At 32.0% G+C, this 25,975-nt stretch overlaps 2 protein-coding genes across 2 annotated transcripts in view; one reads left to right on the top strand and one right to left on the bottom strand.

The window, feature by feature from the left end:
- pain (transient receptor potential cation channel family member painless) overlaps window positions 1-1,066 on the bottom strand; it is a 13,841-nt gene extending 12,775 nt beyond the window's left edge. The window contains exon 1 of the mRNA XM_018540723.1: window positions 1,043-1,066. The gene's annotated coding sequence lies outside the window, so the exon portion shown is untranslated. The remainder of the gene's footprint in view (window positions 1-1,042) is intronic.
- Window positions 1,067-3,282: 2,216 nt separating this feature from the next.
- Window positions 3,283-25,975, top strand: part of LOC108774604 (outer dense fiber protein 3) — a 33,878-nt gene continuing 11,185 nt past the window's right edge. The window contains exons 1-4 of the mRNA XM_018540750.1: window positions 3,283-3,436; window positions 17,031-17,167; window positions 24,653-24,710; window positions 24,984-25,054. Coding sequence (XP_018396252.1) covers window positions 17,059-17,167; window positions 24,653-24,710; window positions 24,984-25,054 — 238 coding nt within the window. The 5' untranslated portion in view covers window positions 3,283-3,436; window positions 17,031-17,058. The remainder of the gene's footprint in view (window positions 3,437-17,030; window positions 17,168-24,652; window positions 24,711-24,983; window positions 25,055-25,975) is intronic.

Genomic DNA, 25,975 nt, shown 5'->3' with positions numbered 1-25,975 from the left:
CCCCCACACCCCCCCCCCCCTGGCTACGCCACTGTCAGGTAGACCGTGTCTATAGCGAATGTGTGATGTGTGCATAGCACACAGGCAGCCAAAGCCCAATGATATGTAGTCAAAATTCAATGTACCAACCATAAATATGGTATCATTAGACTGCGCAATTGTCAGAAATTTGAGGAGTAGACTTTAGATAATATGTTACAGGAACGACTTGAAAAAATTTATCAATAATATCTAAAGAACATGAATTATAGAATAAAAAAAAAATATATATATATTGATCGTGATCTCACCGTCGCAATTTATTAAAGTGCCAATTAGGAGTTCCACCGTTATATTGCACAAATGCTCTCATCACTCTGACATTTTCATTTATCTGTGTATCACATTACAATACATTCGATTACTTAATTGTCCAGTGCAATCTTGCATTGGTCTCTTTGATTGTGATAACAATAAAAAAATACGTCCGGACATCCGCTTCCTGTGTTTAGAATCAATTCATATTGTATAACATACACACAGAAAAATTTTTTCTCCATTTCTCTCTTATTGGTGATTAAAAAATAGTGGCAAAAAATAAATATAAATACAAATTATTCAATGTATTGAGAGAGATGGACTATATAGAATTCTATAAATATTTTTACCTAAATATTTTTTATTTTTCTATATTTATTTATAATAGTATAATTCAAATATCACTTTTATTTTTGTATACGAGAGAGAGATTATGTGTTTTATGTATATATAAATATTTATTTACTAAATATTTCTTTGTTTAATTTAATATAATTAAATTAGAGAAGTCCAAGAAATACGATGATTACAATAATCAATTACAATTATTCATGACTAATTAATATCACTTTCAACATATTTCTATACAATCTCTTTTAACTCTTATTTGAAGCATTCTTTGATATTGTTAATCATTTTCAGCAATATTCATACGAATTGATTAAAATTAAAAATACGTTTCATATATAATAATAATCTATTCGTATAGATAGAGTTCTTTAGTAAATCAGTACACTGCACCTACTTAGGCAAACGTTTTTCTCCTCTTGATTACACTATTGTACTAATACAATATTTAATATATGAAAAGACGCACTTCCATAATTGTTCAAGCATCACGTATCGAGAAACTGTGTAAAGAAAATTAAAACAATTTTATATGTTCTTTATAAAAAGGAATTCTAAATCCTCTTAGCTATACACGTCAAACTTCCGGCTGTATACGTCGTATCGCGGTCCATAAGAAAATGTATTATGCGCAGCGGATTAACAAACAAGCACGTTTGTGATTAATAATGCGTATGACTAAGAATTCCCCGTACTTAACACCTATCGTATTAGCCGTCACTATGTCGACTCGCTCGTTCTATCAGCGATGAGATATAAGAGAGGGAGAAGAGGATCAAATGTTCTCCCTTCTTTGCTGCGCTGCTAGCAACAGTGCCTCCTTTCACGCTGATATGTAATACTCAACTGGTTCTTTTACGAATGAAAATTTTTCAGCCTGACGAATTACATCTCAAATAAAAAGAGATGTCACATAAATACAAGATAAACTAGCTGTGAGAGAAGATGAAAATTTCACACGATCATTTTCTCATAATAGATCATAATTATCAGCGAGACTTAATTTATTAATTTTATATATATATATATACATATAGTTGATATTATACAGGATGTCCCATTTTAATTGCCCCAGACGAGTATCTAAAAAATATAGATTAAAAGATACGAAAAAACGTTTCAGATAAAAGTTGTAAGATAGCAAGGGGGCACGCTGCCTGTAAGCATAAATTTATCCTTGTTATCTACTAAATATTAAATAAGAACAAATGAATACTTACAAATGTTGTTAGTATAAAACAGAATGCATTCCATATCGGAAGTTCGATATTCTTGTGTGTTCAAATAAATCAATTTATAAATGTCTTATCTTTCGACATTGATGTCTATAAATATTGGTACAAAATATGGAAAAAAACAGTTTAAAATACCAATATTTAAAATATCGCTGTACTGCCTATCTCTAGCATTTGTTATATTTATAATAAATACTTATGACTTTTGTGCAATCTAAAACCATAAAAATATTTGCAAAATATTCAAAATAAATCTTACAGATATTTTGTAAATATTTTATAAATATTATATGCTGCCTCAGCTTGTCAAGATTATTGTTATACAATTATTGTTATTTTTATTGGGAGTACAAATTAGTTCGGTCCGTTTTCCAAAATTGGATCGCCTCCAAAGGCGAGTCATTTTTTCGAGATTGAATTCGAAAATTGCCTGAGAGATGGGAAAAAGTAGTAACCAGCGATAGACAATGCTTTAATTAATCTGTTCATTCATTTTGTTTTGAAATAATAATGCATTTTTGAACACAAAAGTGGACCGAACTAATTTGTACACCTAATATATTATTATTTTTATTATCATACGTTTTAAATTAATTTCTATACTGTTACTAAAAAGCAAACTCTCTTCTCTTTCTTGCGAAAATTTATAGTATTTTTCCATAAAATGCTAGTTTAATAAAATAGAATTTTTACAAATCAAATTGATCTATAAGATTACATAAAAAAAAAGGAAAGAGGATTTGTGTAAAAAATATCATAAACATTTAAAAATAGTTAAATAATTAACATTTTTAAGAATACGATTTTATATTAGAAAACATTTATTTTTGCACATATAAATATAATTTTGATATATAATAGATATACTATAGTTTATCATAATATATAAGATTTTTTTAAAAATAAGGTTTCTTTAATTTGTAAGTTCTAATTGTAATTGCAAAAACTTGAATTAAACACAATTTATTAATGTCATTGTAGACTTAATAAAATTATATTTTTATTGCAAATTTTTTATTCGTCTCAGTCCTGGGAATATCTCTCTCTCTCTCTCTCTTTATATATATACATATATCATGGAACAAGTCGGAATAAATTCTAATCGGAATATTTAATTATTCCCTATATTTTTATATTGTATTTTTTTTTTAGAGAAAATGGAATAATTCCGACCGAAATCCATTCTGACCTGTTCGATGATAAATGCCTTGCGCTGAAATTTTTGTATGACATTCGCGACGATTTGTTCAATATCTGCACGCGAGGCAAGCTCACAGGCGCTTACAGTTTCAGGCTCTTCCAATCAAACTGTGAGCCGCAAAAGGTGGGGAATGCGAATCCAGGAAACAGGTACATGCCACGATACCTTGACGTTTATTCCTCAGTCATAAGTTAACGTGTCTCAAGTGAGTATCTGTGTTCAGCACGGAACTGTTAAAATACGTACGACTGGCAGCGATCAAATCAATATAATCATCTTGTAAATAGAATCGTTGTCTATTCTTACCTTACGTTAAGGATATCTTGTCTTATTTACAGACTTTTACTAGTATCGAGTAAGTAAATTTATCTTATAAAGTCAAGTACTCTTACCGTGATGATCGAAGATTATGCGAATACATTATATATAATATAAATTTGCATGAAAGCTCACGGAGAAAATTAAAATATAATATATAGTAACTGACATATATAAAAAGATAATGTAGAGCAAAATCGTACATCTCATGATACATACTCTGATATTGGGAAAATATAATGTTCTTAATAATATAATAACGATTATTAACCTGTCTAAGATAATAAGAAGCAAATTTTTGTTTGTATAGAATATTTTGCGAGAAAACCGACAAATTTCTAAAATGGCTTCTAGAAATTATTCTAAAGTAAACCAAAATATACTGTGTCACCCTAAATATTTATTTAGCATTGAAATTGGCGTATGTATAGTACTACAATTAATGCTATCGTAGTTAGTAAACATAGTTTTCTGTTCGTTATTATTAAATACTATTGCAAATTTTTAGATATATTTTCATTGTAGATTGTTAAAAAATATCGAATGAAATCTCGTATTCTTAAATGTCGAAAAGAGAGAGGAGGGAGAAAATATCAAGCAATGTCAAGTATTATTTTTAAAAAATGCTTCAAACATTTATGTTTAATTATGATTAAGAGAATAACATTCACATTTGTTACCTCAAAAAATTATAATACTGGTATTTTATAAAAGTATGTATTTGTAAAAAATTTTTTTATAAATTTTCTGTAACATACATATACACTCAACAGCAAAATTAAAATATCACCTATCCTGCCCCCCAAAAATAAGCAAATTTCAAAAGTGTAACTTCGTCAAAATGATCATAAAAAAATGTTTTAAAAACAATTTTTTCTGATTATTTTTGACGAAGTTATACTCTCTTGAAATTTGCCTATTTTGGGAAGGAGGGGGACAGGAAAAAATTAACACACAAAAAGGTAATGACATTACTGACACAATTTGTAAGCAGACTGTGTGTGAAAGTATATTAAGTAACATCAATATTTATGATACGTCTATTAATGTATTTTATTCATATACATATATTATCTATATTATATCTTAGAATTTACTCTCTCTTATTTTTATGTTATTTATTACTTTATAAATTGGGTCTTTTTGACATTAAAAATTATTAAATATACGAAATATTTAAATAACATAATCACATTAATGTTAAATTAACACTAGAAAGTATATGTAATAAAATTTTAACACAAAAATAAGTAATAACAAGGCTCAACATGTATAAAACATTAGAGCCTTTGGCTCCTGTGCCCTTTTTTTATTTGTATTGTTTTAACACAAAATTTGAACAAGTACTTGAATACGCGTTTCCAACGCATATTCAAATACAAAATATTTTTATTGTGTATCATTTCATATTTCAAATAATTAATTTTTCATAATTTAATAATATATATGTATACATATATTTGATTTATTATTTATTAATAATCTCATGTATTACTTACTGTTTATATAAATTGTGGACTGATAAAGAGTTGCGAAGAAAAGATACAATTTTTCTTTACAAAAATTACATTCACTTTTTAAGATTCGTATATATGCCAATATTTTGCAATCTTCCTCTAATTTTGGCGATATCACGACATACATATTTATACTGTCTCTCTGTATCAATTGCTACTCCATACTTTCATTCCCATATTTGACTAATGAAATGCTACATATACACACGTATATGTATATACCTATATATGTATATCGATATATGTATATTTACTACGTGTCATCTCGATATGGATATACACGAGTACATCCATAGTAGTCGACACATAGTCGCGTTTTTGTCATAAGTATGTATATGTGTACATATGTATTACATATGATGATGTCATTTAGACACATATATATGATGCGGATGAAAAAGAGGTAAATAATGTCGCTCAACGATATTTATATTTCTTATGAATATTTCTGCGTCATAACTACTAATATTGTACATTTTAATCTTATCGATTAATAACCAGTGACAGTAATAATAATGTTACAATAAACAAAGTTTTATACAGAATTTTTCAACAAAAAAGTTTGATTACAAATATTTTAAAAATTAACAATTCTTTACCTTTGCATTTTTTCCAAGCTACTAATGTTTCGCTTCATCTTTTAATCTTTCTTTCGTCTTATCAAAATGTCGCAGTAATGATCTAAGAATTTTGGTATAAGTTAATAACGCAGTCGATCACGTCTACCATACTTTGTGTGCGATATTATTGATGATCAGTTATCATACATTACTTTATTTTAAGCGATGTTTATTTAACTTTGTACAATAGTATTCTTCGGATTTTTTATTGATTATTTAAAATCGGGGTCTATTACAAAAATACAAATAACGTTGCTATACGAGTGCAAATATATATATTTCTAAACTTTAATTCTATTCAGGAAAAGAGAGAGAATCTTTCTTGAGAAGTTGAAAAAATTAATTTTATTTAAATAATATATGTATATATAAAATAAAGTATATATATTTATTTTAATAAATAAATAGATATAAATCTAATATGATTATATTAGATTTATTTCTATTATAAAACAAAATATATTAACCAATTAACAAGAAAGAAGGAAGCACAAAGATAAGCCTATCTCGGTCAAAGCTAGATCTCGATGCTTATTATCATTGTGTGTGAATTTTATATACCGCGTATGTAGTTCCTCTAATCGCGTGCCGAAAATTTTTTTCAGACTTTACAACGCAACTCTAAATAACTACCGCGGTAATATCACTTTAGTTAAATTGACAATCAATCTAACAAATTTCGATGCTTATAGCATCTTATTAGATCTTAATAATATGTTGAAAGACATATATTAAAATTTAATATTAAAGTAATGATAATTTAAAATCTGTGAAAAATTAAGATTGCGAAGAATATCACAAGTTGGCGTTTCGTCCCGGCTAAAAATATATTAATATAATTATTGATATTATCATTTTTAATCATAAAATCTTTTTCTTTTATATTAACTTTCAATGCTAGATAATAAGAATAAAATAGACAAATAACTTTATATTTGTTAAAATTAAAAAAATGTTAAATTTTTAATATAATTTTAGTAGTATAATTACTTTGAAATGTAAAAAGTTATCTTACAATAAAGCAAATGAAAGTTTAGAGAAGAACTAAATTCTAAATTAGAAATTTAAAGATTACGATAAAATTGTTAATTGTTCGAATATTTCAAAGTTTAAAGCCTACAATGCATTTTATATATGATAAATATAGCATACCCTGAACATGTTATTTTACATTATGAGTAAGCTATGAGTCATCATCATTAACCACCGTATATATTTGGGCACTTTTAAAACTCTCACCCACTTTATGACATGGGCCAGAACTCGAGCGGTGGGTGATCGCGGCGAATGCCCATCATGGACATGCTCTTATATGGTTCGCTAAGAGTTGTTTCTGTGTGCGTCCCCGCGACTTCGAGGTCGCCTTCATTGCATAAATCATGGACATCACGTATATATATATGTATTTTGTTGTCTACCAGAAAGAATCATGTTTGTCAAGAAGTTGTACTGCAAGCACTGACTGCAAGTACAAATGTGCGTTTTAGAACCGGCACGTATTTTTAAATATAAATATTCGCATGGAAAATAAAACATCTTCAACAGATACGGATATCTGTACTTTCAGAGTTTATTGATTCACAGTTCATTGGTTTTAATTCTCACGATACTATAAGATTTAAATTAAATCTTATAGTTACAGGGTTCAGAAGTAACGCGTTACTTGTAACGCCGTTACCGTTTTCGTTACTTTTTTCAGTAACGATTCTTACTTTTTTTTATCTGTAACGATAACGATAACGTCGTTACATTTTTACAGTAACGTTACTTTTACCGTTACTTTAGTTTCCTATTTTTATATTTAATGGTTTTTAATTCTCACGATACTATATAAGATTTAATCGGGATTGAGAAGTAACGCGTTACTTGTAACGCCGTTATCGTTCTTGTTACTTTTTACAGTAACGATCGTTACTTTTTCTTGTCTGTATACGATAACGTCGTTAAATTTTTACAGTAACGAATTTAGTCGTTACTTTTACCGTTACTTTAGTTTCCTATTTTTATATCTATTCAACAGATCGCGCACCGATTACGCGCCAATAGCGCGCGCTGATCGCGTGTACTCTGGAAACTAGTCATAGCTGCGTTCAGCAGAAAAAGCAGCTTTGCAACTGTTGTAAAATTCTTAAATATGATTGACTTATACATTTAGATCTAATGTGGAAATAAGGGCAAGACCAATTATATTAAAGAATTTTACAACAGTTGCAAAGCTGCTTTTTCTGCTGAACGCAGCCATTATGGTTGGATTCGGGGAGACGCTATTAGTGCTAATTCTATCTTCATCGTCCATTAGACGTGAGATAAGGATAGTACTACACAAATAGCGCTAATAGCGCTTTACCCGAATCCAACCATAGTGACTAAGTTTCCAAAGCCTATCTGATTCGATAATCGTGAACATGTTCTAACCTTCTAACATGTCGCTCTCGTTGCTCTTCACAATTAGAACCACAGACTTCTATATATACTACTAGACTGCTAACTTGTTTGAAAAAGTGGCCCCCAATTTCGATTGTGCATTATACGCATGCGTCAAGAACCGCACCGCGTGACCCGTACGACACATGCGCATACATTAGCACGCTCATACGTATTTTTAAAATTAACCTGGGTTAATCTAATTAACAGTATTGAATAAATACTTGTTTCCGTAATTTTATTTTTACTGATATTTGTCCATATTTTTATAAAATAGTAAAAATTGTATTTTATCCTTTAATTTTTAATTTTTTCAAAGGTTTTTATTAATAAATACATTTGGTCTGAATTTTTTTTTCAATAAATGTAATAAATATTACTTTAAAATTATAATATATTCGTATTATTTATCATTACATTTAAATGGTAATAAATATAAATGATATCAATAATTTTTTAATGATTTTTTTAAATCACATTTTTTATACTTATAAAATACACATATCTGAATAACGTATGTTACTTATGTTATTTATAAGTGTCTTGGTTAAAATAAAAATTAGAACGTAAGTCGAATGTGAGAAAAGAGTAATAGAAGAGTAAACGAAGCTTCTAGGAGGCGAAAATTGAAACGAAACGTAAAAGAGGTGTTTGCGCTTCGTTGTTTCAACTTTTACCTCCTAGAAGCTTTGTTTACGCTTCTGTTACTCTTTACTTACATTCGACTTATGCTCTAATTTTTATTTTCACCAGGGTGATGTAAGTTACTTTCTAAACTTATCGACTTGTGGTGAATTAACTTCGTGTAATCTATTGAACTAAATATATTGAAAAAATCTTTTATTTTCCTCAAAATTATAAGACAATCTTAAAATATTTTTCACAATTTTTTATGAAATATCTTAAAGATGTTTCTTCAAGAACTCTTACAAATAAAACTGTTAAAGATTTCGTTTTACGCGTTGATTTTAAACATTATTTATATACTTTATGGTAAATATATAGATTAGGGGAGCCACCCCCGATGATCTTAACCTTGACATATGTTGTCAAGGTCATGACCCTGAGTAACCTCCCGCAGATTTTAGGTGGCGGTCACTGTCCGTTAAAAAGTTATTAACAAAAAAAGTTTCAAAATTAACGTACCATTTCTCGGAAATTATACATATTAACGTATAATTTCTGCCATATATGTATTATAACAAGTACTATTTTACATCTCCTTCTGTTTAAAGTAACTCTCACCTCTCCCAACCCCCTGCGAAGGGGCACACGACTTCTACGATTGTACTGTTGCTATGATAGTATGACAACATATGTCAAGGTCATGATCATCGGGGGTGGCTCCCCTAATCTATATATTTACCTACTTTATTAGTCTCTTAAAAATAATATTGTTTTCGTTAATGTTTGTCGTTTGCGAATTGGTTTTAAAATTTCTTGAAAATAAAATTTTGCATAAGAATGCAACCGTATTTTGATATATTTGGTAGCTACTTAACTGCTATAATCAGCCGAATTTTATGAGGCATTTCGAATATATTAATGTCTTCGCATTCTGTTGGAAAAATTTTTTTATCTAAGGTAAAATATTTTTGACTTTAACAATAACTTTCTTATCTATATCTTTTTTATATAATTCAGTAAAGAAGTTTGTTTCAATTTGTAATTGCTTTTCTGTTTCTGTACATATAAGAAAAACAGATAATGAAGGCTTAACTAATCCACAAAAAAAATATACAATCGATGAGTTTTGGCATGAAACAAAGGAATCTGGCAGAAAAAAGTGTCGCTCTGCCTCGCGAACCGAAGTATTAGCATTAAAGTGAATTTATTTTTAAAGTAATGAATGATAGATAAGTAATGACAGATAAAGTAATGACAGTAATGACAGATTTCCTAACCTACATGGTTGTCAACTTTAACGCTTAATATCTCGGTTCGCGAAGCAGAGCGACACTTTTTTCTGCCAGATTCTTTCGTTTCATGCAAAACCACATCAATTGAGTATATTTTTATCAAAAGTTAAGGTAAAGGGGGTCTTCTTAACATTTACCTACGGCTACAATACGGCTACTCGCAATATCGCAATCAGCGCAGGACACAGCCATATTACATTCCTTCTAATTATATGCACATCCTTTCTCGGCAAATTTTCGACGTCGTCTTCGACAAGATTGTTCACACATTCAAAATAATCGTCCCAATCTTCGTCCAGCAACGGATCCGTTGATTGCCATTTTATTTTCTTATATTGTACACCCACGGTAATTAATTCTGTCCCTCGGAAAATTTCACAAAATAAAAAATGACCACCTTTCTATATTAATTGTCACAATCCATGCACGATTAACGTTACGACTGAACTTTATCGTGCATGAATAGTGACAATTAATATAGAAAGGAGATCACTTTTCATTTTGTGAAAATTTCCGAGGGACAGAATTAATTACCGTGGGTGTAAGCTAGACGACGCACTTCCGGCGCAAAATACATTTTGCCGCAGTTCGTTGAAGTTGAACCGAACGAACAGCAAGCAGCAAGCGGCAAAATCGAGAAAGCGTACAATATGTCCGTCGTTTTATTATGAAAATATTATTTATTGCAATTAATATTAGGAAAATAAACGAAAAATGGCTTCGGATAAGGTACGGATACATGTTTGTAAATTAGATCATTTTATACTTTATCACAAATTTGAAAAAGTAAAGTGTAAAGTATAAAATGATCTAATTTACAAACATGTATCCGTACCTTATCCGAAGCCATTTTTCGTTTATTTTCCTAATATTAATTGCAATAAATAATATTTTCATAATAAAACGACGGACATATTGTACGCTTTCTCGATTTTGCCGCTTGCTGCTTGCTGTTCGTTCGGTTCAACTTCAACGAACTGCGGCAAAATGTATTTTGCGCAGGAAGTGCGTCATCTAGCTTACATAAAATTCTTAACCAATAGTAACGAATTGCTGCTGCAGCGTGCTGCGCATGAAAAAGCACCTTTAAGGGAGTTAGCAGTCTAGTAGTATATATAGAAGTCTGGGTAATTATACAGAATTCACCCACCACCTCCGGTTTCGATCAAATTAGGCTCATTCGACGCGTTTTTGCGTAAAACGAAAGAATTTTGAACAAATAAGTGTCGCTCTGCCCCGCAAACCGAGATATTAAGCGTTAAAGTTGACGACTATTCAGGTTAGTAAATCTGTCATACCGACTACATTCGCCATGTTTTCTACATGGTTTCGACTATGCGCTGCCCCAACAGTACCATCGTAGAAGTCGTGCGCTCCTCAACAGGGGGGGAGGGGGAGGTTAACAGAGGTCTGCCCTGACAGTACGATCGTAGAAGTCGTGCGCCCCTCAGCAGGGGGGGAGGGGGAGGTGGACAGAGGTCTGCCCCGACAGTACGATTGTAGAAGCATGGTGGAAGTATACATGGTGTGCTCAGAACTCGTAAACCACGCCCCTTTTCAACGCGGTTGTCACCGAAAAACATAGGGCGGCCAACTTAGAAAGGTTGGCAGTACTGAACTAGTAGTGTCTCTTTTATGCATGCGCCGTGGAGCATCTATCTCAGGGTGCTTTCCGAAATTTGCTGATAATGCTGGCAGTACCACTACTGAAATCATTACATTTTAACCGGTCCGAAATTCGCAGTAGAACTGACAGCAGTTAAAATCGGAACGCATTTGCAGTAATAGTGCGTAACATGTATAGAACTTAACCTAATTTATTAAATTTCATAGGATTTCAATATTTCTAATGTAATTCTGTTTCCGTGTTTGTTTCTGCAATATATGAGTACTAGTTTTAACTAAAAGAAGAAAATTCCGTTATTGTGTAACGGCAATTGTAACACCGATTTTGATTGGCATTCAGAATGTCATATGTGTGAAATATTCCGACAGTTCTTCAGATGATGACGATAAATATATTTTAAATATCTTAAATCAAATTTCGAAACGAGGATTATTGATACCAAGAGCACGTATGAAAAATTATATTACACAAGGACTGTCTTAAAATTATAAGTCACGTTTCTGCTAAGGGCCTTATGTATACATATATGCCAGTAGCCATATGCATTACTGAACTTGCACTACCTTCTGAAATTGTGCAAAATCAGCCGGAAGTCAGTAATTCCCTAGGACCTACTTTCTTGAAAAAGATAGTAGTTACAGCAGAGCTGAAACGTGGCTGAACCAATTTTGGAACGAGAAAACAGTATTGTCAGCACTGTCAGCAAATTTCGGAACGCACCCTAAGTATGTCTTTAGCCGTCTCCTGAAAGAAACGTGCAGGCCTGTTATTTTGAAATTAAAGTGAAAATTTGAAGTAAAATGGTGCGGTGTATTGTTAAAGCGTGTAAGAACACCAACATAACGTGTACTCCGGAGGAAGTAAGCTTCCACAAGTTGCCGAATAATGCCATTATGCGTGAAGGGTGGCTTAAAAACATAGGAGGAAGTGTAATTCCATCCAATACTCTAAATGGTAAGTGTTGATAATAGTAATATTTAATAACTTTAAGTCAAATTTATGTCAATGTTTATTTTTACTTCGATTTTGTTGAAACATTATAATATTGTCTTCTTCTGCTACTTTTTCTGAGACTCCAAAAATATACATTTTACTCGTATGCATACATGCACATTGAGTAAAATTGATATAGACAATTTATGTAAAATCTGTAAAGTGTTTTTCTTAATAATGTCTATTACTTATATTAAATTAACTACTAAAACTATCTGAAATATTGGAGTCTACATTCGGCAATGGAAATACAGCTAGTGTCGAAGAAGACACCGATTCATGCTGCAATGCACATGTAAGCTTAGTTTATAAGCTTAGCTTATTATGCACATGTGAATATATACATACTTTAATTACAATTATTAGATATTAAAGTAGAGATGTCAATGTTTATATGCATTGTGTGTCTGTGTGTATACATGTGCTGCTTCCTAGTGTGATTTGCAACATAACAGCGCGAAATACCCACTATTCTAGGAATATTTTTTGTGGTGGCAGGCCTATTTTTTTCGGCGACAAGAAAAGAGAGTAGGGAGATTTTAGAATGAGACAACGCAAAACTAAGCACACCATGTATACTTCCACCATGGATTGTACTGTTGCTATGATAGTACTGTTGGAGCAGACCTCTGTCGACGGTGTGGGTGCGGGGGGGTGGCCGAAGGCCGCCCCCTTGCACCCGTCCGTCCGTCCGTCCGTGTGTATAAAATATCAAATAATAGACTCATAATCGTTATAACGAATGGAACACACACACACACACACACACACACACGGGCGGGTGCAAGAGGGCGGCCTTCGGCCACCCCCCCGCACCCACACCGTCGACAGAGGTCTGCCCCGACAGTACTATCATAGCAACAGTACAATCGTAGAAATCGAGTGCCCCTGTGAAGAGGGGAGAGGGGGGGGTTAAAGTTACTTCGCGTGGAAAGTTTAACGTTTCTAAACAGGGAAAGGTGTAGAATAGTACTTAATATCATACATGTATTATACATATATCATATGTTAATTTTAAAACTATGATTGTTAATAACTTTTTAACGAATGACGAGCGACGGTTAAAACCTGTTTGAGGTTACTCAGGGTCGTATCCTTGAGAACATATGTCAAGGTCAAAGTAATTGTGGAGAGTCCCCTGATCTAAAGATTTACCGGTTTCACTAAAAATAACTTCAACGCTTAATATCTCAAAAATGATAAGAGTCCGCCGCCTAGTTGTTAAGGCAAAGTTACTCAGAATCATGACCTTGACAACATATGTCAAGGTCAAGGTCATCGGTGAGGTGTCCCCCTAATCTAAATAATTACCGTATTTTCTTTACACCATTTGATTTATCTCATTATTCTGTTCACAAAAGTATTAAGGTACGATAATCAAAAAGTCAACAGTTTACGAGTTATTTAACATTTTGTGTCAAAATATACCAAAATAAAGTGTAAAATATCTCGAAAACTATTGGTTTTTTGGTATCTCTACCTTAATACTTTTATATGCAAAATAGAGGAATCACGTTATCTAAAAAAAATTACATAATTCCATTTAAAAAAGTGGAGGTGACCTTCATATCTTTTTAGCGCCTCCACTTAGAAAAAAAACAATATAACTAAAACGTGTCCCCCTCGACACCATTCCATTTTTATTTGAAACATTTTTTATAGCTGGCGTATTTTAGGAGATATTCGGGTGCGTCGATTAAAATGAGCCATACTATATATACAGGGAGGAGCATTTAAAACAGGTCACCTGAATAACTCGCTTGTTCTTGACAATAGAAGAAAAAGTGTCAAACAAAAGTTGCTTGGTTTCGAGAGGCACATAATGTGATGTCAATAATTGTTTTTTTGGTGGAGGCGCTAAAAAGATATGAAAGTCATCTTCACTTTTTTAAATGGAATTATGTAATTTTTTTTAGATAACGTGATTCCTCTAATTATTTTGCATATAAAAGTATTAAGTAGAGATACCAAAAAACCAATAGTTTTCGAGATATTTTACACTTTATTTTGATACATATTGACACAAAATGTTAAATAACTCGTACAGTGTTAACTTTTTGATTATCGTACCTTAATACTTTTGTGAACAGAATAATGAGATAAATCAAATGGTGTAAAAAAACACATAGTTGCTTTAAAAAAAATATGTATACAAAATGGATTATTTTTTAAATACGCAACTGTGTTTTCTTTACACCATTTGATTTACCTCATTTTTCTGTTCACAAAAGTCTTAAGGTACGATAATCAAAAAGTCAACAGTTTACGAGTTATTTAACATTTTGTGTCAATATGTATCAAAATAAAGTCTAAAATATCTCGAAAATTATTGGTTTTTTGGTATCTCTACCTTAATACTTTTATATGCAAAATAATTAGAGGAATCACGTTATCTAAAAAAATTACATAATTCCATTTAAAAAAGTGGAGGTGACCTTCGTATCTTTTTAGCGCCTCCACCAAAAAAACAATTATTGACATTACATTATGTGTTCCTCGAAACCAAGCAACTTTTGTTTGACACTTTTTCTTCTATTGTGAAAAACAAGCGAGTTATTCAGGTGACTTGTTTTAAATGCCCCTCTCTGTATATATATTGTATGTATATTTATTCATATATATATATATTTTCATGTATATTACATTTTATATATACATATATACAATTTATAAATACATATGTATACTGTAAATTTTTAGTAGTTTCAAGTTTAAATATTTATTTCACATTTAATATATCAATTATCAGTTAATGTATAATAATTTTAAAATCTAATAATTTTTGGCATTATATGAAAAAAAGTAACGAATCGTTACATTTTAAGTAACAGTAACGCGTTAATTTTTTCAAAAAGTAACGGTAACGCATTACTTTTTTGAGGTAACGGTCACAACTCTGGATTTAATATATGGTTTATTCAATAGTTCTTCAAAGAAATAATTTGTGTGTGTGTGTGTGTGTGTGTGTGTGTGTGCGTGTGTTGAAAAACGAAAGCATGTTGAAATAATTGTTTATCAGAAAAAGACATTTAAACTATTTTTATATTACGGAGACATTATTACTTATATTTAATGTTTGCAATTATACACGGAGAAAACTTTATATTAAGTTTTAATACAATTTTAAATTACATTCTACTATGTCTTGTATTTTCGGGTGGATTCTCGCAACAATATTCCGATATAACTTTTACTGAGGTAATACTAATTTTACTTCACATAAATGAAGTAATTTTTATTAAACCAGTGCTTAAGCCATGGAAAAAGTTAATTTTTACTATGGTACGCAAACAATATTTGTGCTAGGTATACATATATTTTTTATTATTTGTACAATACTAACTTTTATTCAACAAAGTTTGATTTTGTAATAAAAAATTTTTACTATAAAAAACTGTAAAAATTACTTTATATTATTGTTTTTAAAAAAATGGTTATAGCATTTAAACTTATAATTACATGATAATCCGCAGTTTCTACCACATTATAGTAACCCAAATAACAATATGTTATCCAAAAGGTTTCTAAAAGATATCTTATTTCTGAATCTGATAACTTAGAGAAACTTCTTAAAGATCACATAAAGATAACTGAATGTTATCTAATGCGTCGTTTTTTGAGAACAGAAAGATGTCACAAAAATGATATTTAAAAGATTTCTTAAATTGGACATCTTTATGATTAACATATATATTCATATTTATGATGTCTTAAAGAAATCTGTTATATGTTAATATATAAATTTCTTTAAAAAGAGAGTTTACAGGTTATGTTTACAGGTTTGAATTAATTAATCTTGCCGTTCACTTCATCAGGGCGAGGAATGCACTGATACGTATCTATTAGCGATTTCGGCTGGGAAAATAAGTGTGCACTGGTGCATATTAAAACCGTTGTACACTGTTAATCTACCACCGCGGCAGTACACGGATATAACATATGCACGAACATGTACATTGTACACGGACTTAACATGCACCAGTGTACACTAGTGCATCCCACCCGAAATTGCTACAAGTATCACTGCACTCCTCGCCCTGATGAAGTGAATGGCAAGATTATGAATTCACAGAACGTTGGCGCGATAATCTACAAACCTTCTGGCATCTCTGAAACAGAATCTTTCCTAATAAGTAACATCAAATGAATTTCTCATAAAAGATATCATAATTATGTCTCGTTTCTGAACTGTCAAAAATCATACAACATATTGATATCTTTTATGAGAAAACAAACTAATATCATTTAGCATGACATCATAAAGATAACAATTTCAAGACATCTCTCAAATCGGATATCTTAAAGAGTTCTCTTCGTAGATTCTCTAATAAATGATTATTATGAGATATCGTTTAGACATTATTTTAAAGATAACTAAATGTTCTCTTGAAAAAGTTCTCTTAAAGTTTTCATTCTGACAAGCATGCTGTCTGGGAATTTTAAATGTAATAATTTCCTCCGTGTACCTTTCTATAAAATTTAATTATAGATTATTCCCTTTTTATCGTAATTATACTATAAATTTTGATAGAAAAAAGGAGGTACGTACTTCGAGTAAAATGGTTGGAATAACGCAAAGACCCTGGACACCTACAAAAAGACGAGGCCCGATTGCCGCTGAATACAGCAGCCCAGGACCGGCCTGTGTAACTTTACCTTCGTTAATAGGTAATTTTTATATTATATCTATTTCTTCGCACACAAAGATAGTACAATACTATAAAGCAATTATTAATAAATAATAATTGGCTTTATGTACTAAAATTCTCTGTCTCTGTCTTTATTTTGTTTTAATTTTTTAACTATACATACCTATTTGTTTAAAAATTCATTATATTTTAGGCTGCATTCGGGCAGCGCGCTATTAGCACCATTTGTGTGGTACGTCCTTGTCTCACGTCTAATGGACAACGAAGATAAAATGAAACAAATAGCGCTAATAGCGTCTCCCCGAATCTAACCTTAGTGTTTCTCTTTTCTATAATACTGCTAATTAAGAATGTACGATTTTGCGATATATTTCAGGCACTGCGATTTTTTTCTCTTAAATCATAGTGCGATATGTAATTGAGTTTTTAATCGTGAAATTGCATATGATTTAAAATCGCGCCTGTAATTAATATTAGGTGTGTCGGAAAGTTCCGTCCATCTAGCGGCGAGTAGTTATAGCTAGAACTATCGATAACTCTTTAGCCCCTTGTAGACCTATGCGAAATGTTGTCATCTACCGCGGCGTTTCGTCCCGGTCCTTACTAGTCCTACTGGACTCGTCAGTAAGGCATTTTAGTGGGAGCCTGCCTTAGACTCCTGGGGGAGTCTTACAATTAGATCGAGGTTCTATATGAAAGGATTTCGCGTATCTCGAATACATGCGAGAATTGGCGCGAGTCTCTTCCTTGGACCTCTGGTGGCGGGTCGCCACAGTCTAAACCAAACTGAACTTTTTAGTTTTACCATCTGTCAATAAAATTCAGTATATAAAAGTATACGTTTGCATCAATAACATTGCTTTTTACTGCATCGAAAATGTCATTTTAGCCAAATAACCGTCATTTGCGCGAAGTGTTAATCTTTTGCTTCAAATGGAAGAAAACTGCAGCTGAAGCTCATCGAATGCTTGTAGAAGTTTATGATGATAGGGCTTCTTCCGATAAATCATGCAGAGAATGGTTTCGACGCTTTCAAAGTGGTGATTTTGATGGAGGACAAAGAGCGTTCTGGACGGCCAAAAGTATTTGAAGACGAAGAATTGCAGGCATTAGTGGATGGAGACCCATATCAAACGTAAAAACAACTTGCAGAAACATTAAATTGTGCTCGATCTGTTATTTCCGATCGTTTGAAAGCCTTGGGAAAGGTCTCTACAAGGAAGGAAAATGTGTCCCATATGAATTGAAGCCAAGAGACATTGAAAAACGAAAACTACTTGCGAAATTTTGCTTGCTAGTCAACAAAGAAAGGGATTTTTGCACCGAATTGTGACTGGTGATGAGAAGTGGATCTATTTCGACAACCTCAAACGCCGAAAAACTATTTGCGATCCAGGCCAACCATCGACTCAAAGTGGAATATCCACGAAAAGAAGGCAATGCTCTGTATTTGGTGGAATCAAAAGGGTGTAGTGTACCATGAGCTGAAATCTGGTCAAACAGTCACAGGAGATCTCTACCGAGAACAAATTATCCATTTGAGCCGAACATTGCACGAAAAACGACCAGAATATGAAACGAGACAGCATACAGTGATCTTCCTTGATGATAACGCTCGACCTAACGTCACAAAATTCGTTAAGGAAACGTTAGGAGCACTTCGCTGGGAAGTGCTACCCCATGCGGCTTATTCACCAGACTGTGTCCCTTTCGACTATCACTTGTTTCGGTCGATGGCATACGCACTTGCAGAGGAACACTTTAACTTTTATGAAACCGTTGAAAAATGGGTCTCTAACTGGATAGCCTCTAAAGATGAATCATTCTTTCGCCGTGGGATCCACTTATTACCAGAAAGATAGGAAAAAGTCATATCTAACGATGACTAATACTTTAATTGATGTACGTTTTCATTTTGTTTCTTAAATAAAGTCATATTTTTTGCATAAAGACGGACGGATCTTTTCGACACACCTAATACTTTACACTTATTTTTTAGTTTCTTTTAAAGCCATGTAAACAATTCGACTAATACACTAAAAAAAAATTTGTATTTAACAAATAATCGTTAATCAATGTCCAACTTAATGAAGTTAATTTATTAATACAATATATATAACTAGATTTATTAATATATATATAATTAAATATTTATTACTAAATACAACAAGAATAATAAGCCATTTACGGTCAAGTTGGATCTTAAATGCTTCTAATATAATTTTCATGTGAATTTATATACTACGTAGATCCCTAAATGCGCATCGAAATTTTTTCAGACTTACAACGCAAACTAATAGAACTACTAATAGCACTATTACGAGTTAAATTGACTAACAATCTAACCATTTTGATGCTCATTGCATCTTGGATCTTAAGGCTCCTAAATACCGGCGACGGCCATGTTGGAATTGTGATGTCATAGGCGAGAAAAACACATTAATTTTTCTTGCGTCCCATTTTTTAATAAAGACAATTTGGATAAATTTAAAAGGCGAGATCGTTCAAAAACACTTGTGAAAATTGACGGAAACTATCCTTTCCTCCTCTGATAGTCAGTAAATAATCATAAAAGGCACGTAAAGTGAGCCTATACTCAGGCAGAATCACACAGTTTAACAGCTGATGAAACGAGTGAAATATACGCTTTTACGTATAAAATTTCACGATAATTGCAGTTTCCGCCAATTTTTAGGATTTTCACGAGTACGAGGGAAGTCACAAATAAGCAAATATTGACGAAATGGCACGCAAGAAAAATTTTATCGTCAAAACTGGTCAAAACATCACTTTTCCACGCCTATTAGTTCAGCCTTTTACCATGGCGAGGCGCTATACACATACACAAGCATGAATCCATGTCTGTGTGCTCGCCTTCGGCCCGAAAATGAGCACACGGACATAAGCTTGCATTTGCGTGTATAACTATCAGTTTTGCTAGGCCATCGACTACTTCGGTGTCGCTACCATCAACACGGAGTTCTTGACTGAGTATTCAGGAGCCTTAGGGCTATGGCAGAGAACGAGACGTAACATGCGTAGTCGTAACGTAAGGTAAGGGTCTGAGCACAAGCACTGCCGTAACATTTTACGACACACTTAAGTTGTAGACATATATAACGCACAAGCTTTGGGGTATCGGCGTATGACGTGTTTATGTACATTATTGCCATATCTTTCGACAGTGTGCATAAACACGTCATACGCCGATACGCCAAAGCGTGTGCGTTATTTACGTCTACAACTTAAGTGTGTCGTAAAATGTTACGGCAGTGCTTGTGCTCAGACCCTATGGCAGAGAAAAACGTAGCTGTGGTAGTAGTGACTGGCAGCACTGGCAGTCACTACTACGACAGCTACGTATTTCTCTGCCTTATCTTACGTTACGACTACGCATGTTACGTCTCGTTCTCTGCCGTAGCCCTTAATAATATGTTGAATGACATATTATGTTAAAACCTTTTAACCGTTTTATTGAATAAGGCTGATGTCAGTACAGAACAATGCACAGCATATATATGAGAACAAGTCGACAGTTACACTTAGACGGTTATTTGAAATAGTAAGTAAGTTATATGGAACATGAAACAAGTAGTTATAAGAAAGTACAACATAGAGATAAAAAAGGTTAGACAAAGTATATATGTACGTTAAACTAAAAAAGGAACTAAAAAGAACTAGATAAGATTGAAGCGCCATCTCACTATTTCAACATATTAAACTCTATGAATGACATATTAAAAATCTATAAATAATTTAATTACATTACGAAGAATATTACCTGGGCCAGGAGTCGAACTCGGATCGCTTACTTTACGCGCAAGTACCTCGATAGTCTAATTATGGTTAGGACATTTGAATCGATCCATGCAAAAAGGGTACTAAGTCATTTTAGATAGTTTTTGGAAAAATGAAAAAAACTGATTTACTTTACATACAGAATGAATAATAGAAATGTTATTCAACAGAAATGTCATTTTTATGCAATTACAATAATACATACATGGTTTTATGCTTAAAGTTAAAGGGTGTTTTAAATAATTATAAAAAACAGTAGTGGATTTAGTGCTCTTTTTGCATGGATCACGATTAAATCGAAATAAAACAAAGCATTTTATGACATAAATCTAACTTTTTATTTGCAATTTATTGGCAACAGTATAATTATATTCTAGGATGTTTTAATCACAATTATCTTCGTCTATCTCATTAGTAATAATAGGCCACTCGATCAGAGAATTATAAAAATCTAAATATTTATCGGGTATATATTGTCCTAATTTTTTTAAATCATAAATTTTTGCTTTTTTTATCGGAACTTGGCCGCTAGGGTAAGCTGCATCAGTGGGTAATTGCAAAATTGACCGTTTTCGCAAAGAGAACGTGTGTTTTACGGATTCTTCTATAAAATTATAAGCAGATAGTACTCCAGAAAATTAAGTATAAGTTAATTAATTATAAGTTTTCCGAAAGATAAAGAGCGAATCATTATTAGTAAACAGACCCTGCTTAATAACAATGATGTTAAATCGTTCATATTTGATATTATACAACACGCGATATAAAGACATTAAATTTCCAATTTATGCAAAAAGGGATCTAAGTCCAGGACTTAGATCCCTTTTTGCATAAATCGGACAACAGGAAATGAAGATTAACAACTTTAATATGTATCAAACGATAGATCTGGGCTTTAAAATTAAGAATTTATCATTATCTCAATTTCGCCAAAAATGGACTTAGTACCCTTTTTGCACAGAGCAATTCATTTGTGCGTAAAGCAAGCGATCCGGATTCGACTCCAGGGCCCAGGCACAGTATAGGTAAGTATAGTATTTTCACTCTCCAAAATTTATGGGTAAAAGTATGTCTTAACGCATGCTCGAATCGCACTACTTTCATCATGGCGTCGATGTCACGTATGGATACTGTGTCACTGTGTGTCGCTGTGGTGGCGATGTGTGCAGTGAAAACAAAGCGCCTCGCACAATCAACAACATGGCTGACTGTAGGACACATAGATCAAAGGTACCGACACGGAGTGAAACTACTGTACTTACTTATACTGTGGCCCAGGTAATATTTTTCGCAATGTAATTAAATTATTTACAGATTTTTAATATGTCATTCATAGAGTTTAATATGTCATTCAACATATTATTAAGATCCAAGATGCAATGAGCATCAAAATGGTTAGATTGTTAGTTCAATTAAAGGATCGACGTTCTCCGACTGCAGTTGTGCTCAACCTAAAGTTTACTCGCGTCCACGCAATCGCCCCTACACACAGACAGTAAAGCGGGGAGCACAGACTTTTGCATAACGCATAAACCATATACATAAAGAATTTGATTAGTCCATTGACTCATGCATAAGAAAATGGGCCAATGAAATTCCTTATGCACATGCTTTATGCGTTACCCAAAAGTCTGTGCTCCCCGCTTAAAGGTACTTTTTCATGCGCAGCACGCTGCAGCAGCAATTCGTTACTATTGGTTAAGAATTTTATGTAAGCTAGATGACGCACTTCCGGCGCAAAATACATTTTGCCGCAGTTCGTTGAAGTTGAACCGAACGAACAGCAAGCAGCAAGCGGCAAAATCGAGGCAATATTATTTATTGCAATAAATATTAGGAAAATTAACGAAGAATGGCTTCGGATAAGGTACGAATGTTTGTAAATTAGGTCATTTTATACTTTACACTTTACTTTTTCACGGCAAAATCGAGGCAATATTATTTATTGCTTACAAACATGTATCCGTACCTTATCCGAAGCTATTTTTCGTTTATTTTCCTAATATTTATTGCAATAAATAATATTTTTATAATGAAACGACGGACATATTGTACGCTTTCTCGATTTTGCCGCTTGCTGCTTGCTGTTCGTTCGGTTCAACTTCAACGAACTGCGGCAAAATGTATTTGCGCCGGAAGTACGTCATCTAGCTTACATAAAATTCTTAACCAATAGTAACGAATTGCTGCTGTAGCGTGCTGCGCATGAAAAAGTACCTTAAGGGTGCCGTCACATGCGACGTAACTTGCATAAACGTAACCTGTGTAATCTAGTAAATTTTCAGAATACGCATGTTACGTTATGCTATTCTTTGGTCGGGATTCACATAGGGCGTATTTTTCGATGCGTAGGTTACGAAAACCAATTATAAGATCGTTTAGAATTTCTGTTAGAATGTACAACGGAAACCCTAATTAGCGATTGGTTGTATTAGTTACACATTTTACGCAATTCCGTAAAATACGCCCTATGTGAATCCCGACCAAAGAATAGCATAACGTAACATACGTATTCTGAAAATTTACTCGAATACACAGGTTACGCTTACGCAAGTTACGCCGCATGTGACAGCACCCTAATAGTTGACTACCACTCCGCTCTTTCACTTGTTTCGTTTCTCTCTCGCTTTCGCTATTGCTGCCGGTCGAAAACATAGCGGAGCTACTTTGCTAAATGGTTTCTTAAAAATGAATACCGAAAGGCATATTCAGGAAAATATCATATCATTCCTTGTGATATCGAGTTTTATGTCTCTTTGTTTCAAAAAATTGTAAAGAAAAACTTTTTTACAGTGAATACAAAGACCACTTTCAAATAAATTTCAGATAGGGATCCTATGTTAAACCCTTCAACTTTGAAGTGGAATATCTCGATTTTTAATCCCGCTTCGGGTACTGAGCTTCAAAACACATGTTCAGAACACTAAAACAAGCTTTTTCTGTAAGTTCAGAAAAACTTAAAGAAAACGGATTTTTCGGAGAACGTCCTTAACTCGTGATAGTACTGCGGTAGTTTTATTAGTTTGCGTTATAAGTCTGAAAAAATTTTGATGCGCATTTAGGAATCTACATACGTAGTATATAAATTCATACGAAAATTATATTAGAAGCATCCAAGATCCAGTTTAACCGTAAAAGGCTTATTCTCATCGGTATTCAGTTTGAAACTCTCACGGTCCAAATAAGATTTGATATTGTTAAATATTTAATTTCTTGCAATGAATTCTATAAGTAAGCTTGATAATGTACATAAATTATATTATGAAAATTTATTGGACCAATTTTCATTAATTCAATAAATATTATTGTATTTACGTACAGTTTTGATTCAGTGCACGCAATAAATCCAATCTAATTTTCTATTTTGTGAAGGATTTTATTTCTTTGTATTTCAAAACGTATTCCGACTTTTTTTTAAAGATTTTTCAATATTATTATACTAAAAGAACAAATGCTTTCGTATTTAAGTATTGTATATATATTTTGACAATTCATATTTTTTTATTATTCAGTTGTCATTGTTCTGATTTTATCAAAGATTATTATGTAACAAGAATGGACAGTTGAACAAATGTATAATATACACAAACATCTGTTTGTATAATCTACATGAACATCTCTTGATGTTCATTTTTGAAATTCACATCCTTACTTTTAATTATATTTTGTATATATTTTATACAGCAATATTTCATAACATTTGTAGGAAGAACAGTTACAGATTCTAAACAAGGAAGAGCACCAGCATTCTCCTTCGGCAATAGGTAAATCTAAAACGATATTATAAATCCAAAATAAATTTAAATTTAATCTACAACATATTTTATAAGTTCTTTTGTAAATTTCTCTTATACCTTAATACTGTAAGAACAATACATAAGAACCTTAATGCATTATATTTAAGAAAACGGAGCTGTGTGTCATGTTTGTAATTTTGTTTTACACATCTTTAAAATATGTTTTATGTTTCTTTTTAATTTAAGTAAGCAATACGTAACTTAATTTTATATATGATCTGATATCTCGCAAATTTTTAGGCATGCAGCGAAAAATAATAGCTCTGGACCTGGGCCTGGACAATATAATGTCACTGGACTTAGCGCAAAAGGTAAATATACGACACAAACAAAATTTGATAGAACATTTATTATTATTTAAAATTTTAAACAGAAATTTTTTTAAAAGTAAAAATTTTTCCAAAAATTATTGCGTTAATAATTAAATACTTATTATTTAGATATAATAGATTTACATAAATTATTTAACTAAAACATTTATTTGAAATAAAGTGCGATAGTTATTATCTATTCTATATACGAATTAAAACATATATGTGGAATACGATAATAATGTTAAAGTATCATGAGATGCAAAGGCACCTTATGAATGCGTGATTGCTTCACAAACTTGCAAGTTACGCCGGCAAGGTATCGATCAAACTCCTAACCGCCAATACTCCACAAGAATGATAACATTTTAATGAACCAACGTTCAGGGAATTCCTTCGTTTCGGGTTTGAATAGAACACGATCGATACGTGTACAATTTCTTTAAACATGACCTATTACTTTAGATAATACATTTTAATTTATTAAATTACACAAAAATAATTTTCAACTAATTTTTGTTTATTTCTATATCTTTTCTTGCAAATTTTGTTTAACAAATTTCTAGTTCTATTGGGAGTACAAATTAGTTAGGTCCGTTTTTTTGTGTTCAAAAATGCATTTATTTCAAAACAAAATGAATGAATAGATTAATTAAAGTATTGTCCATCGCTGGCTACTACATATACACACTAAATACTTTAATTCTCGTGAAAATGTTTCTTATCTTTGTTATTGTATTTTATTACATCGAGATAGAGAACTAGCAGCGCGAAGTGTTTTTACATAAAAAATTTTTCTATTTAAATAAATTTTTTTCATTTTGTTTTTAAATTAATTGTGATATAATTTTTTTAAAGAAGAATTTAAGTCACTTGGTTTCGAATAGGAAGATCTTTTAATAAGAATACAAAGGCATATAC

Source organism: Cyphomyrmex costatus, unplaced genomic scaffold, assembly GCF_001594065.2.
Source record: "Cyphomyrmex costatus isolate MS0001 unplaced genomic scaffold, Ccosl1.0 scaffold265, whole genome shotgun sequence".
NCBI classification, from domain to species: domain Eukaryota; kingdom Metazoa; phylum Arthropoda; class Insecta; order Hymenoptera; family Formicidae; genus Cyphomyrmex; species Cyphomyrmex costatus.
The sequence above is the reverse complement of the archived record's forward strand: the minus strand, read 5'-3'. Positions and strand labels throughout refer to the sequence as shown.